The sequence below is a fragment of the Phalacrocorax carbo genome, chromosome 8 (genome assembly GCF_963921805.1).
Source record: "Phalacrocorax carbo chromosome 8, bPhaCar2.1, whole genome shotgun sequence".
NCBI lineage: Eukaryota > Metazoa > Chordata > Aves > Suliformes > Phalacrocoracidae > Phalacrocorax > Phalacrocorax carbo.
This window is the reverse complement of record NC_087520.1, coordinates 25372434-25387763: the sequence shown is the minus strand read 5'-3', so window position 1 is coordinate 25387763 and position 15330 is coordinate 25372434. Positions and strand designations below refer to the sequence as shown.

At 38.7% G+C, this 15330-nt stretch overlaps 1 protein-coding gene across 3 annotated transcripts in view; it reads right to left on the bottom strand.

Annotated features, from left to right (window-relative positions):
* CBFB (core-binding factor subunit beta) overlaps positions 1-15330 on the bottom strand; it is a 44115-nt gene that overhangs the window by 17907 nt on the left and 10878 nt on the right. For all 3 annotated transcript variants that reach the window (XM_064459285.1, XM_064459284.1, XM_064459283.1), the window contains exon 4: positions 3104-3220. In XM_064459285.1, the coding sequence (XP_064315355.1) occupies positions 3104-3220 (117 nt within the window). The remainder of the gene's footprint in view (positions 1-3103; positions 3221-15330) is intronic.

The window sequence follows — 15330 nt, the reverse complement described above, 5'->3', positions numbered from 1 at the left end:
CAGATATAGGAAAAAGGAAACTGAAGAATGTAGAAGATTGCCAAATGTTTACAATACTAACAAATAGATACATAAAAAACACAATGGAACATCAAGGGTGCAGCTACTTCTCTGTGTCTATATAGTGCCTTATAACACCAGTAACTCTTAGGTACTGCTACTGCTGTAGTAAGATGACCTCCTCATCACTGAGAAGCACAAACCAAATTACACACCTGTAACTGAGTGCAAACATATCTTTGTAAATTCACACTGCGCAATACCTCCAGCTCAGCACCCTGTACTCAAAACTCAAAGTGCTGACACCTGAGAGCATTCCCTCACAAAAAAAATACATCACATGCTCAGTGCACAAACATTTTCTGAAGGCAGCAAAAAGGAATTCTTAAGTGTAGTTAAGACAGCATTTACACATTGGGAAACTAAAATAATACAAGAGCATGCAAAAACATTTCTCAGTAAATTAGAAAGAGGAAAACTGAACTCACAGATCACCTGACCACCTTCCTTTTAGAAGGGTGCCCACTTTTCAGGAACTACCCAATTTTGGAAGAGAGTGATACTATCTCTTTCCAAGCGCATATTCAAATCAGTCTCCTCTCAGTTTAGAAGTCAAGTGACTTAGCATTCTGTATCAAACTTAATTGTCATAGATCAAGAATCTTGGTATTTATCTTGCACAGTCCTCAAGGGTTTCATTAGACCTTGCTTTGTAAGCCTTTATAGTCTAAAGGCCTTCTAATCAGCAGAGCCTGCAGCAGTCACTCTTTCCAAAGAACACGCTGCTGCAGTAGAACTTGGCCAGCTCAAATTCTGACACCCAGCTTTGGAAGAAGCAAAATGCCACAGCGAAGAGTAGCATTCAAGTAAAAGCTTGGTTCTGTGGCTTTTCTAGCAGATTAACAAAAGGTGGCAGGACTATTCTGAGACAAGAACCCTCTCTTTCTAGGCATCCTGAAGAAAGCATGAAGGGCTTTGACTATTTCATTGACAAAGTATTTTGATTTAACGCAGAATATAGCCACAATAACATGATCTCATTAATGTGTAAATTGGTTTCTTAAGTTAGGGAGAGGCAAGGTACCATAAAGCTTGCAGCTATACATACTGCATGTAAAACTTTATTTTAATACTTCCAGCTCCTGAAGAGAAGCAAATCAATCAACATGCTCTCCAGTTCTGCACACCTGGAATAGAGGAATGCTTTTTCTATTTAGATGGAATCAAAGGGCTCCTACCTGTTAAGTAGTGACCAGCTGTGGCTGTAGAACAAAAAGGGAAACTGCAAGGAAGCAAGGACTGAGAACGAGGGGCACACAGTGGGAACAGAAAACGCATCCTTATTTAACTTGGTTCCAGTTCACAACTGCCAGAAGCAATGCCCCAGAGGACTCTGTGCCCCAGGGGCACAAAATGAAAGTAAAGGCAATTTGAAAAAGCAGTTTGTGTGAATAGTAAGTTTTTGCAAAAATGACCTGTATGTATAAAATACATGAGGTGTAATAACAACAAAGGGAATCACCAGTGTCACACAGGTCAGTTCAATTAAGACAAATGAGTTGGTTTGGGTCCCTGAGTTTCTCTTTCCTTTTGTTCCCTCAAAGAAAGCTCCAATTTTATTATGCTACCAAGATGAAAAAGGCAGGAGTTACCATTTAAGAGACACTGAACTATGGTTCAAAGTGAATTACTCAAGTTTTCAGATAAGTTAGGGGAAGTCATGATTATCTTGGCTGAAAGAAGAAGTCCTCAGAGAGAAGTTAGGAGAAAGTGGCTAGATACAGGTACAGAGTAAGTTATGAAGAATTATTTGCTGGAGTACCAATACAGAACTTGGGGAGGAAAAAAAAGGCTGCAGGAAATTGCTCACCCTTCTTTAATCTGCATGCTTAACAAACCCTTGTATTCCTTGGACTATGCTTTCATATAGTTCTAACTTTTCTAAATTATCAAACTACAGAAACAAGCTGCTGAGTTCACCATAAAGTATAGATTGTAAGTCATAACTCTGGTACTACACCCATCTCTTATGAGGAAAGGCTGAGACACCTGGGTTTGTTTAGCCTGGAGAAGACTGAGGGAGGAATCTTATCAATACTTATAAATATCTGAAGGGTGGGTGTTGAGAGGATGGGGCCAGACTCTCTTCACTGGTGCCCAACGACAGGACAAGGTGCAATGGGCTCAAACTGGAACACAGTAAGTTCTACCTGAGAGGTTGTGGAGTCTCCTCCCTGGAGACATTCAAAACCCACCTGGACATGTTCCTGTGCCCCCTGCTCTAGGTGTGTCTGCTCAAGCAGGGGGGCTGGACAAGATGGTCTCCAGAGGTCCCTTCCATCCCCTACCATTCTGTGATTTACTGTCCACTACAGAGAGGGGTGGTCTGTGTGGAAGCCCACACAAACCTAGTGCTTTTAGTATCAGTTAAGTATCTTTGTTACCAAGCTACATCTGAAAAAGCAAAGCCCTGTCTCAAGTTTCACTAAATTAAGGAACCCTACAGCTGTGTAAGTGAAACTTGAGTACGTGGTATGGACTTAAAAAGTCATTTCCTCTGTTTTTGTGCATGTACAAAGATTCAGCTGCTAGACAGTCACTTTGGTGGTAGGAAGTAGGTAGATAGGAAGTAGGTTTCTCAAAAGCTGCTGTACCTTAACAGAATCCACAACTTAAGAGAACAAATGGAAAAACCCTATTCACACCCCCATATGCAATAAAACAAAAAGCTTCTTACCAAAAAGACCTTAAGATAAACAGCTAGAAAAGACTTGCAAGTTAAACTGTTTCAAGTTACAGACATAGCTTTTCAAATACTTTGAGATTTACTATGCTACAGAGTTTTCATCGTGCTAAGTCACCCATAAAGTTGTAAACTACAGATGATTTCTGCCCCTAATATTCTGATCTAATTAAAGCACTAGTTCAGCTACAATCATATGCTTCTGAACTTCAAAACTGTAAATTTTCTTTGGAATTTGTACTCAAAGTGAAGACAGAAAACAAGCAAATTAGAATGTGTGAACACTACCTGATTGGATGTTTCCTTCCAGAAGAACAAACAAACATCTAAGGCACAGTAGCCATGGGCAGACTGTCTTACCTGTGCTCTCTCTTCATCAAATTCCAGGCATCCCATACCATCCAGTCTCTGTAGATCTATCCAGCCTTTCCAGATTACACAGACACCATTGAGAATCATAGGTGCCTTCAAGTACACCTGAAATAAAAGCAAACCACATGATACGAATTTTGAAAGCATTTACGCACATGCCTGCACAATGAAAATACTGATGCAGGAAGCTTCTATATGTATTCTTAGAAAAACATCCAAACCAGCTGGTAACATGAGACTCAACAGCTTCTCCTGTCTCCTTTCCAAGAACTCGTTTTAATCAAGTGAGTGCTATAACTTTTGCCTACTGTACTGGATGGAATAAATTTAAGCTGTGTTCACATTTTATAAACTGCCATGCACCAAGATTTGGTTAGAACTGTTATTGCTTTCAGTTCAAGGAATTGTTTTTCTTGTCAGCTTACCTTCATGTCACAAAGTTGCATGCTGCAAGACAGGGAGGATCCTTTACAGCACATTTAAATGGTTAAATGGACACACACTTTCCTACTCCCAAGAAGCACTGTATTTTACCCCAATACATAAGCTCTTTCAGCAAAGAACAAGCACCAGTTTCAGTCCTCCTCAAATCTACAAACTAGTCAGAGTTTAGTAAAATACACTATATATACACATCAGGCTAAAAATAAAAAAAGTCTTCCTGTGTCTATTCTAGCATTTATGAAAGGGTTTTGAAAAAAAGCATCACCAGATCACAACCCATCTACAGCATCAATGTGCACAGTGCCTTGAGCTGCAGCAAGGAATAATGCATGAGCTTAAGGCCCTACATCTAGATAATGGTAGATGATACAGTGATTTAAAGCAGAAGTATTTCCCCTTCTAAAGACCAGATATTAATCTCCACACAGGAAATTTAAGAAGAAGCAAATACAACACTAAATGAGTTTGACACCTTATATTAAATGACATCAACCTTTAAAGGCAAAATTATCTAAATTGCTAAGGGGGATGGGGGCAGAAAAATCAACCTCTAGTGGTTATTTCAGCCTACTTGGCAAGTCAAACCCCTCATGGAACAGGAGTTTGTCTATGCTGAATTGCTAGGGAGGCAAACCATGCATACAGGCCAGCACTCATTTCAAATTTAAAGACTGCCTAGACATTCAAAGTCCTGTCGAGCCTTTCTGGTCTTCAGGAGCGGCCCAGCTAGGCAGGGGATTTTTCACACAGCACCTCCTCTAATAGATCTAGCTTCATCCTCTGGCAAATCCTTACTGAAGTATAATTGATGTATAGCCCTACAGCACATTTCAAAGCACCCCAACTGTGCCTACCTCCTCAGTTCCACACTTGGCAGCTAAGGTCACTCAAGCAGAAAAAGGAAAGGTGAAGAATTACAGGAGGTACAGAAGGAAGGTACCCCTTCCTTAATACACAGGCTGTCCTGGTAAAATTAAGCACTGAACAACATGAAAGTCAATCCATAAGTTGAAGAAAGGAAACAAATAATATGAAACCAACTGACAAACAAGTAACATTATTTCCCAAAGAAAATACAGATTTGATCTGAGCTTGACTTTTACAACTTATCAGACTGCAGTATGAAGCGACATACTCTGGAAGTTTTAATTATGACAATATGTTGTAGCTCAATAACAAAGAAATAAAAGTTAGTTCAAGCATATCTTCTTTGTATAAGCTCTCCTACTGCTGGGACTCCACTAAGAGCGCAGATTGGTTTTCTGTCCTTGTATTCACAGACTAGCTATGCAAGCCATCACACCTATGTCTTCCGTGATGACAGCACACTGTGCAGGGTGTAGATCTATCAGCCAACAGCTTTTGCGAGCAGAGGCATCAGAATCAGCATGAGTAAGATGTGAACTACCAGGAAACCGCCTCCCACAGCCCTCATTTCAAGATTAATCATTTCAAACATCCAAAATACAACATTACTCCCTTTCAGCACAGTCTTCACTCATTCATCTCACAAGAGGTAAATGAAGCACGCACCAATTTAATAGATGTGTTTAATTAGAAGTGAAAAAGAGTTAAATAGGCTATTGGAATCAAAAGTCATTCTCTTCTAGGAAGAATGCAGAATAATGCTAAAGGAAAAAAAACACAGTATAACCTCACTATGGTTCAGTACCAATGACAGTCTGTACTCTAATGTTAATTTCTTTTTACAGAAGCAAACAAACATTTTGCTGATCTTCATTTAGGGTTTACATTTCACCTGGCCTCCCTTATCCTGGCCCACAATAAAAGCCTGGGAAATCAAAAGTTACATACATAGGACCTCCCACAGATTACAATCTAGCTTTTCAAGTTGTCCAGAATGAGAGTATTTTGCCTGTTAGACTAGGAATATTATGCTGCCACTAACTGCCTTTTTTCAGTGACTGTTCAATTGCCTTTGCCACTGCAGCTGCCGTGCATTATGTGCAAACTTTGTAGCTCAGTGCAAACAGTAGGCAGCTCAGATGCAGCTGCTGAGGGCTCAGTACTTCAAATGCACTGCCTTGTGCACGCTTGAAGCCTAAGCAGTGCTGGAAATTCTGTGAAAGTCTTCAGAAGTTAAAAGGGAAAAGGGAAACAAGCTGACAGAGCCAATGTGATTACTGATGCCTACTATCTGCCCTAAACACACTGACCAACAGCTGAGCTGCTGACAAAGCAGCTTGGGAACCACTGGCATGCAGCCTGACCTTTGAGATAAAGTACTCTGCCCTTGCTCCTGAATCAGAGGCCTTAAAGCCTTACACCACTGGATTCAGTAGGTCTTCAAAACTCAGATAAACATTTTTCACCTCTGAAAGGATGAATTCCTCAGCAAGGTATCCGAGTTTCAAAATAACTATATAATCGTTCAAATTTAGCATAATTCAATTGAAACTACATGCACTTATACAGGAACTTTTCTCTCATTAAATTACACAATAAAGCATACTGGTGCTTTTTCCTTTATTTTAGGGAAAGGAATTTAGACTCCTTTACCCCCCCCTCTCCCTTTCTGGAGAATGGAAACCACCTAAGGCTGCAGCCAAAACCGTTTAACCACACATTTCCTTCTTTTCAGATAAAGCCATGCTGGTTCTGTTTCAATTTCCGAACTTAACAGAATTATTAATACATTACTGCTCTTGTCTATGAGCACATGATATGTAAAGGCACCTCAAAATCCAGCACAAAGTTGTCTTTAAAGAAAAAAACCACACCAAACTTTCAGAATTCTCTATTCTCAAAGTTGCCTTAAGACAGTCACAGTAAGAGAGCAAAGGCAAAAGCCACATTATTTCTACAGAGACCCCAACCTTCCCCCCTTCATATTACTGAGCTATACAATCTGATTAGAAGTAGATAAAAGGATGTCTTTGTTAGAATAACACTTTCACGGTTTTGTTGCTAACCCCTTGAATATAAAGGCAGATTAGCTGTCTTTTATATAATTTTATAAATCCTCCCCACACCTCTGGGTGCTTTTTGAAATATCATCTGGAAGTCAGTCTTGTAAAATTCAGACACTCAGGTGGAAAGCACTAAAGAGCAATAGGAATAAGGAGGGGTTGGAAGTCAGGCACTTACCAATTTCATATTCAGTGGACAAATTTAATGCTACATAGAGAAACACCATTACAGGGACATACAAGAGAAAAGATATATTATACAGCTCTCTCCTTTCAGAGTACAGTCTATCCTATAAACCAAATGAGGTATGACTTCTCACAGTGACAGGAGACAGTTGTGTAGTTAAGCATCACTGTATCATGAAGGAAAAATTCGCCCTCATTTTGCACCTTCATTTTCCACACAGTGGCACAGCCAAAGCTAACCAGTTGTTGGATTCTGAGACTGAGGTAAACTGTCACATACTAAAACGTGCAGTTTTACTAGTTTATACCAGCTGAATTTTTGTTCAGGTGGCTGTTACACAAAAAGTTTCATTTTACCTCAAACTACATCTTTGATTTCAGACTCCTACTACAAATCAAAGTAGCATTAGAATTTTTTTTAATAAGAAAAGTAAACATGTTGCTTTTACATTCAAAGAGGCTTTTAGTGTTAGAACAAATATTCTGCTTGCTGACTGAGTAGCCAGCAAGGGTAAACACTTATCTCCTGGCAGATTATTTGGATGGAGGATGGACAGCACCATAAACACACCTAAACCTGAAAAGGTGTTGCATGAATACGTTAGGCTCCAAGTTGCTGAGCTGTGTTGGTGCTTTCTCGGCCTACCAGCTGGCTTGATTCAAAAACACCTCTGTGCCACACCTTCAATACGTATTGTATCTCACCTTCCTTTTTTTACCCTTTCAACTAGTCTGTTATTTCTTTTCATCTGCACTTAAATGAGCAGCCCTCTCCTCCAACTCCTGACTAACTGGGAGTTAGCTTTGCTGTTAGAAATAGGCAGGGACTTGGCTCCTGTAACACCATTTGTTCATATTTTAAAAACCAAACTTGATTTGAATATAGCGAAGCAGACAGAGGACAATTCTCAATGACTTTAAAGAAAGCTGCTTTACTTGAGCACAAGAGTCAAAACCTCAGTTTCATATCCTATTTTAGTCCTCTAGTAAATCCTTATCTCGCACCACCAGGGTATTTAACTGATGTACCATAGATATGCTATCTGTATGCTTGATCCACACATCCTGCAGTTACAGAAAATGTTCCTTCTCCCTAAAGCAACCAAGCCATTTCCTTCCCCAGAGATTGCACACAGTTCTCACCACCCACTGACTAATGAATCAGCACACTCACAACGGCCACTGCCGCCAATGGGACTAACTTCACTCCCCCAGGAAACACCAGTCCCCAGTGAAGCGGTGCAGTCTCCTGCCTTCTGTTTTCATTTTCCCAGCACACTGGAGCAAAACACATTCTTTCAGAAGAGGCTCAGTTCTGACTCACCATCTACCTCATCACACGCACATCTGCCCATTCATAACTGCTCACACAAGCTGCCTCTCTCTCGCTAGAGCCAAGTACGTCCCCGTTTTGATTCCACCTTCCCCATAACCATTCCCCACTTTTAAATATTTAAACTGCAGTCTCCCCAGTTACTTCGTATATGAAACATCAACCACTAAGAAACAGCTGTAAACATTTACACCAAGTAAGGAAGATGTTATATCAGTTAAGGCTAACCTAATTTCAGCCTGTCTTAACATGGTCTGTATACATTGCCAAGTAAAAGTAGACCACCTATTCAAAAAGGTTAAAATAGAAAATTATGTATTCATATGTTTCCTTTAACAGAAAACTTAAGGGAGTATATATGCATTTCCATAAATAAAATGCTATGGTCTTGCCATATGGATTTGGCACAACTGTTCTGAAATGTAAAGTTGAGTCAGTCCTCCCTCCCCAAATACCAGGACTCTCACATATCAATCAGGGAAGGGTTGCTAGCCTGGGTTTCAAAGAGGCAAAGCATAAGAAAGGAAATCTATGAAAGGGGAAAAAAAGTTCTTCTGAGGTTTTGCAACAGAATTTACAAATTAAAATCCTCAATTATTTGGGGAGCAAAACAGAATAGTATCTTCATTAGTTAGCAACAACTAAGTTCACAGCAGAAGCTGACAACTCCATACAAGGCTTCAGACTACACTTCTAGATCGAGATCACTTGTATTTTAAAAGAAACGAGGAAAAATAACCAAGTCATGGACAGAGTTTACAGCAGTTAGACTTCATCACTCCAATTCTGAAGCAAAACCTTTGTGACATAGTTTTAACTGGGAATGAAACAGTGAATAGAAACAATAAAAAGAATCCCATTTAGAAAATCACGATGAGTGAAAGACTTTTTAGTGGTTTTAATCTTAGAACAATAGACACATCATTACAAACTATAAGAGCTCAAAAATCCTTAGATCAATCCTTCTGTCTCATGCCTCAAAGCATTATTCTTCCTTTAAATACAAAAAAAATTGTCTAAGTTATTTTTGAAAGCTGTATCTTGAAACAGCTTCCACTATATGAAAATGAGGTTTTGCTAAATTTTAAACCTTTGACTACTTTGTAAAGACACAAAGAAAGTGATACTTCCTGACAAAGCAAGAGTCTTTCCTAAACAGTTGTATATGGATGACCAAACCGTGGCTTTCAAGATGAATACACCTCTAAGCTTCTCAAGGGTGGCACCTATGTCACAACTGTATCACACCACCAACAACAGGCCCTTGCTGGCTCACAAGCCGCTGCCACGGTGGGACTGCCAGGACAGTGCTGGCCAGAGCAGCAGGGCCACCCAGGGACACCACCATGGGCAGCACAGACCCTATGGTCCAGCACCATCTTTTCTCTGCCTCTGACCTGTTTCTGTAGCTCTCCCTTTGTGCAATCTGCAATCACACAGAGACATCTCACTTGCAACTTCAGACTATGTAAATCATTTGACAAGACCCTGGTAAGATCAGGAACGATCAGACCTTTTGTAGTGCATGAAGCAGCCCTTGGAAAAAGCCCATTTCAACTTTTTAGTTTTCCACTTTCCTGTATGTTACCTACACATGCCATAATACCTACCCAAAAACCAAACATGAATAAACCAAAAAACCAAGAACGCAGGCATTAGGATTGGGTTGTTTGTTTGGTTTTTTTTAAAAAAAAAAAAAGACCACAAGGAGAATTTCTGGAAAAAAGAGTTTAACATTCAAAATGAAATTGGGTTATTCTATTTCATCAGCTATGACAAAGGTTGATTCCTCAAGCAAAGCCAGAATATTAATAAAACAGTATGGTTGCTAAGAGTCTCAGTTGGGACTGTTATGCTTAGGAAAAAAAATGAAGAAAATAAAAGTAGTAAATACTGTCTTTCATGTTTTAGGATCACAAAAAGCAGTGGAAATACAAACTCGCTATGAGGAACAAATTATCTTGAAAAGATTTTGATGAAATACAAAATATGTCATGAATTGCTAACAGCCTGTACTAGAATTTTAATAGCGACAAGTAAAAGTAGCTGAGCAGAGGGCTAACTATTTGCAGAGGGTTGTTGTATTTAAGCAGTTAAAGTTGTTAAAGTTTTTAAACCCCTGTATTTTTTCCCCCTTTAAAGCAATACATCCCTTCTTCATTCTGCTTCTGCATACTGGAGCTAACTAAGTTAAATTTAAAGCTTAAAGTATATTAGAAGAGTTGCAGCTATGATTTATTTCTCAGAAAGATTTTTAATCTAGTCTGACCTTTATCAAAATATTGTACCTGCCAGATTCAGGAGTCAGAGGAATACTTTATTTTAAATACAAGTTTTACACATAAATTCTTCCCTCCCCTACCCCCCATGGACACCTGCGAATTTATACATGCCTATATATGCACGCTAATGTCAAAGGTGATTCATATAAGCTTGAAATATTAGCTTAAGGCATTTCACAGCTGTCGGGGGGGGGGAGGGGGGGAAGATAAAAAAAATAACCTTGTGCCATATGTTCAATTCAAGGACACCAACAACACAAAAATCTATTTTAGCTAACCATAGCAGAAGGTGTTTGGATAACAAGTGATAGCATTCCCATACTGTCCTCCCTCAGGAAAGAATACACTCCGATTCACAACTGGAAAACTGTCTCAGAAAAATACTTGTTACAATTTTCAACTTCGCAGCAAAACCTTATGGTCTGGTATTATGTACTTCAGCCAATTTAAGTATGCTTATATAAATCACCTGTTTTTATTACAATTAAAGCTAAAGTTTTGGAAAATGCCCATGTAGATAAGATTCAGTTGCAGCGCAATCTGTTTTTACAATTCTATGTAGTAAAAATATCCATGTATGGACTCTCAGTAAAAATGTCTTTGTAAGTAGTATCAGAGCTGTGACAAAACCTCTCCCAACGTGCTTTCTGTATTACTGAAATATTACAGTGATGGGTTTTGCTTTGGTTTCTAAAACTTCAAAAAAAGAATGGCAGAAGAATCTTCCTTGCTTTACCAGAGAGAATTTTCAAGTCACTTTTAGAAAACCTGGTATTGTCGCTTATTTCTTTTTTTTTTTTCCTGCATAGTTAGCTCAACTATGTAATCATGACTCCTTTTCAAAAGCAGATCAATGTTTCATTAAATTATGCAGGTTACTACTTTAACTAAAAAACAAGTCTATAAGAGCAGGTATGAAGCATTAAGGAAGCCAGAACAGATGCAATTAAGATCTGTGGAGACTACAGCATTTTATTCCTGGATTAAGATCACTGATCAGTACTTATGGAAGTTAACAGAGGAAAAACCCTAAAATGCTACTGCACAGTAATTATATTCATATAAGAACAAATAAGTCTCCAGACACAGTTCCAAAATATTCCAACTGCTGGCCTGAGCAGGAAACATACCCTACACTTGACCAAAGCCACCAAAACCCCCCTAATACAAAGCAAAAAGTAGGTGGCTTCTTGTTTCTGCAGCATCACTACAAAAATGCCTTATGCCTCCCAGCACAAAATGCATCTCATGCCCAGACTCACTCAATTTGCCTTCAGAAAGAAAAAACCAACCACATAGTTGGAACTGAGAATCAACAAAAATGCAACGAGAAGACTATAAGGATAATCTGAAAGGCAAATATATGCTGGGGTTTTCCCCTGTGTAACTTTACTAAATCTTTTATCATCCTACCATTACCACTACATGAGAAAGATGCTGGATTTTAAATCTCCTCTCCTGAAACAGCATGCATTAAGAAAGATCCAATTTTTCTTGCAACATTTGAAAAGTAAGTTTTTGCAGCAAAACATTGCTAGGAGCCTGCTGCTGCAAGTATGCATGTGTGTAAGACACACTTATGCTCACAAAACCAGCTAACTAACAGGGACACACTGTTTTCTGCCATGTTGACAAAATACCTTTCCTGGATGGAAATTTCAAAATTGCTTGGGAAATTATTTCTTTTCAAGCTTTCAGAAAATAGCATAGCAAAAAGCAGTTATAACTAGAAACTCCAACAGAGGGTTTAGAAAGAGAGGTTTATCCAAAACATTATGTACATATCATGCTACCTGTGTGCAAATAAATAGCCTATTTTACCTGTATTTTTTAACTGAAATTTTGACACATGTAATGAAAGTATACTCAATTAGAAGGTACCTGATTTTGACAACATGGGTAAGCAACTAATAAAAACCATCCAGGAACTGGCCTGAGCAGGAGAGGGGCAAGGAAAGTTGCCTCTTCTACCCTTTGGCTTTTATTACATTCTTGAGCACTTTGACAGCCTCACCCTTTCCCCTTAGGCAGGATTCAAGTCTGGAAAAACTGCATGAACGTTTATTCAACAAGTAGTATTGCATCAAGCCTTAAAATAATGCAAGTTAGTAGTTTTTTTCTCTTTTGTATACCATAACTACTTAGCTTTCATCACCCAATAAAATTTCCTAGTGTCCTAATTATTCTGTAGAAAACTATCACCTTCTGTAGAGAAACATCATTAGCAATGGCTGTGAATTTTCTTATTCAGAGTAATTAGCACGTTTGGATATATGTTTAATACCAAGTTCCAAACAGCAAAATCCAGGAAAAAAAATCAACACAGTTAAAGAGAGCGAATACAAATAAAGCTTTGGTTAGCCAAAATGCAACAAGAATTCTCCCAGCACAAGAGCAGGAAAAGGACAGAACCAATAATGTATGATCTGCAGGAGAGGGGAACGGATTTAAGTTCTTATGCACTATTTATTTTTATTCCCTATAAACCACATACCAATTCATTTTCTTGAAGTTCAAAAAATTTAGAGCTGACATGAGCCATACTTCCTCAAAAATCTGATTCTCAAGTCCCAAGTATCAGAACAGAGCTTAAAAAAATTCATACTGCTTCTCTGAATGCTTTGTGAATAAAGTCCCACCCTGCATGTTTTATGAACAGTCTCTTTTAAGACCTTTTGAAGGTATTAGAAACAGCTTTCTGGTTTGCTAGAACTAAAATCCTGGTAGTTTTCTGTGATGAAAACCCACCAGGCTACCAGACTGTGCAATTACATTACAGGGTACTGTATTTTGATTCCCCTAGTTGGGGGCATCTGGGCATAAGATGATTCCCCACTGCCCCTCTACCCAAATGAAAATGCTTGTCCTCATTAGGGCAGGGGGCAGGAAAGAAAGAAAAAGTCAGAGAAGCACGCAATCTTTACAAAGAAATCCCCAAAGGCTCTTCAGTAGCATGAGAAAAATACAACTAATCTAGTTGTTTTACTTCGTCTAGATGCCTTCCTGCCTTAGTTTTCCTATTCTTAAGTATTCTTTAGGCTTGTATTAGTTTTCCAAAAGGAAAGAGAAAAGTCCAATAGTGCCTCTACTGAAGAGCATAAGCTTTCCCCTTTTTTGAATCTATTTTATTTTTTCAAAGGAATACATTGGCTGAAAATAAGCTAAAAAGTTTCTTCTTGTCACCTGCAATCTGGTTTGTCACACAATGCTGGCTACTCCTCAAATGCTATCAAGAGATATTTCATCAGGACATAAAAGCCCCCGTTCAGTGTTTCATTGCTGCTTTCTTCCCTAGATTTCAGACCTAAGAAGTATTTGAAATATGTGACAGAAACCACTTTGTCCTCAGTCACTGTGTTTCAATAGAAAATTTAAAAGCTTAGTGACACTTACTGTAAAAATTAAAGCAGGTTTAAGAACTTTTTTTGTCACCTTCCATAGTTTCATCTTCTATATTTATACTGAAGTGAACAGGTAAAACAAGAAGCATACCCAGATGCACAACAAAGAGCTGCTGCCTGCAACTGTTTAAGCCAAGTATCTTAAATACAGAAAGAAGGGAGAAGTTCTGCAGAGACTTAAGTAGCTACAACTTGGGTCTTACGTACAAATCTCTGTACCAATGTAACAGAAAATATATGGACTTTCTTCTTAGACAAAAGATCTGCAACATCAGCTATTCCCCCAGAAATTATCTTTTCATTAGCACTCATGTTCTTGGAATAAGAGTTTGCACAAGCATCCTCTTTTTTTCATATTATTGTCACAGTACATATTTCACCAGGCCAACTTGTTAAATATCAAATATACAATTATGCAAGCTAATTAGCTCATTTTATTACTTGTACTTTGGACAATAAAGCTTGAAGAAACATTTCAGTAACTTTCAGAAAAATTACAGTTTCTTGTAGTAAATGTTTCAACATCTTCTTGAAGTTTTCTTTCTTTAAATATGAAGCATTAAATGATTTTTCACAAAGAAACAGACATCCTCCAACAGCAATGCTCTTACTTTTCTCATTCATTTAAGAAGAGCAGAGAAGCATAATGTTAACAACTTTGCTTAGTAAGTGGAGACTGATATGCAAACAAGAGGATTCAATAATGCAAATGTCTGGATTTCTTCCAGCATCTATGCTGCAGATATCTCAAATACTGCTTTCATCCACACAGCACTTACTGGCCCTTATATATAGCTAGTTCCCAAATGAAAAGTTTAGCTCACTAACCCTGCTTTTGTTCCCCTTCTGGGAAACCTTAGGAGAATGGTATAAGTAAATTTGAAGTCTTGTCTATACAACTCTAAAGGGGTGCACTTAGACCACTGGGAAAGTTCAAGGTAATACATAAAATATGACTAACCACTTCTACAACATGTCATAAAAGCTAATCAAAAGTAGGTTTACTGGTGGCAGATCTTAAGCACTCAGGACCTATAGAAAGGGTTGAAAGGTAGGCATCACAAACAGCACAGCCACAGTACTGGTCATAAGCATTGTTTCAAAATGGCTTAGTCATCGCATGCACCACAATGCATGAAACAAGGCTGTGTAGAGCACCAAAAGTATTTGGAGGATGGGGGAGTGAAAGGATTATAGGGAAAAGGCTGTGGATACTTGTCACATGAGACGCCTGGTGTGACTCTAGTGGCAGAGGGCACCCTATGATAAATCACTTCACGAACAACTGTCCAAATCTCAGCCAGTGGCTGCTTGCCAGCACAGAACACGTGCCTAACAAGCTACGAGCCCTGAGGATTTCTCTTCCCAAAATCCAAGTACTTAACCATTAATAATGTATGAACTGGATGCAGATAGAGGCATCTCCCAATGTTGAGGGGAAGTGAAAAAGCAAAGATACACTATGACTACCTGGCTCCAAACAGAGTTTCAATTAGATCTCTCTCCTCTGTGCAACAGCAGGTCATAATGAGTAACACCTCAAAGTATCTAGGCAAAACCAAGAAAAAGTGTCACTCTCCTCTAAAGCAGAAGTGGTACAGGGGTATAAACAAAGACATGAATTATCTGGGGGGGGCGG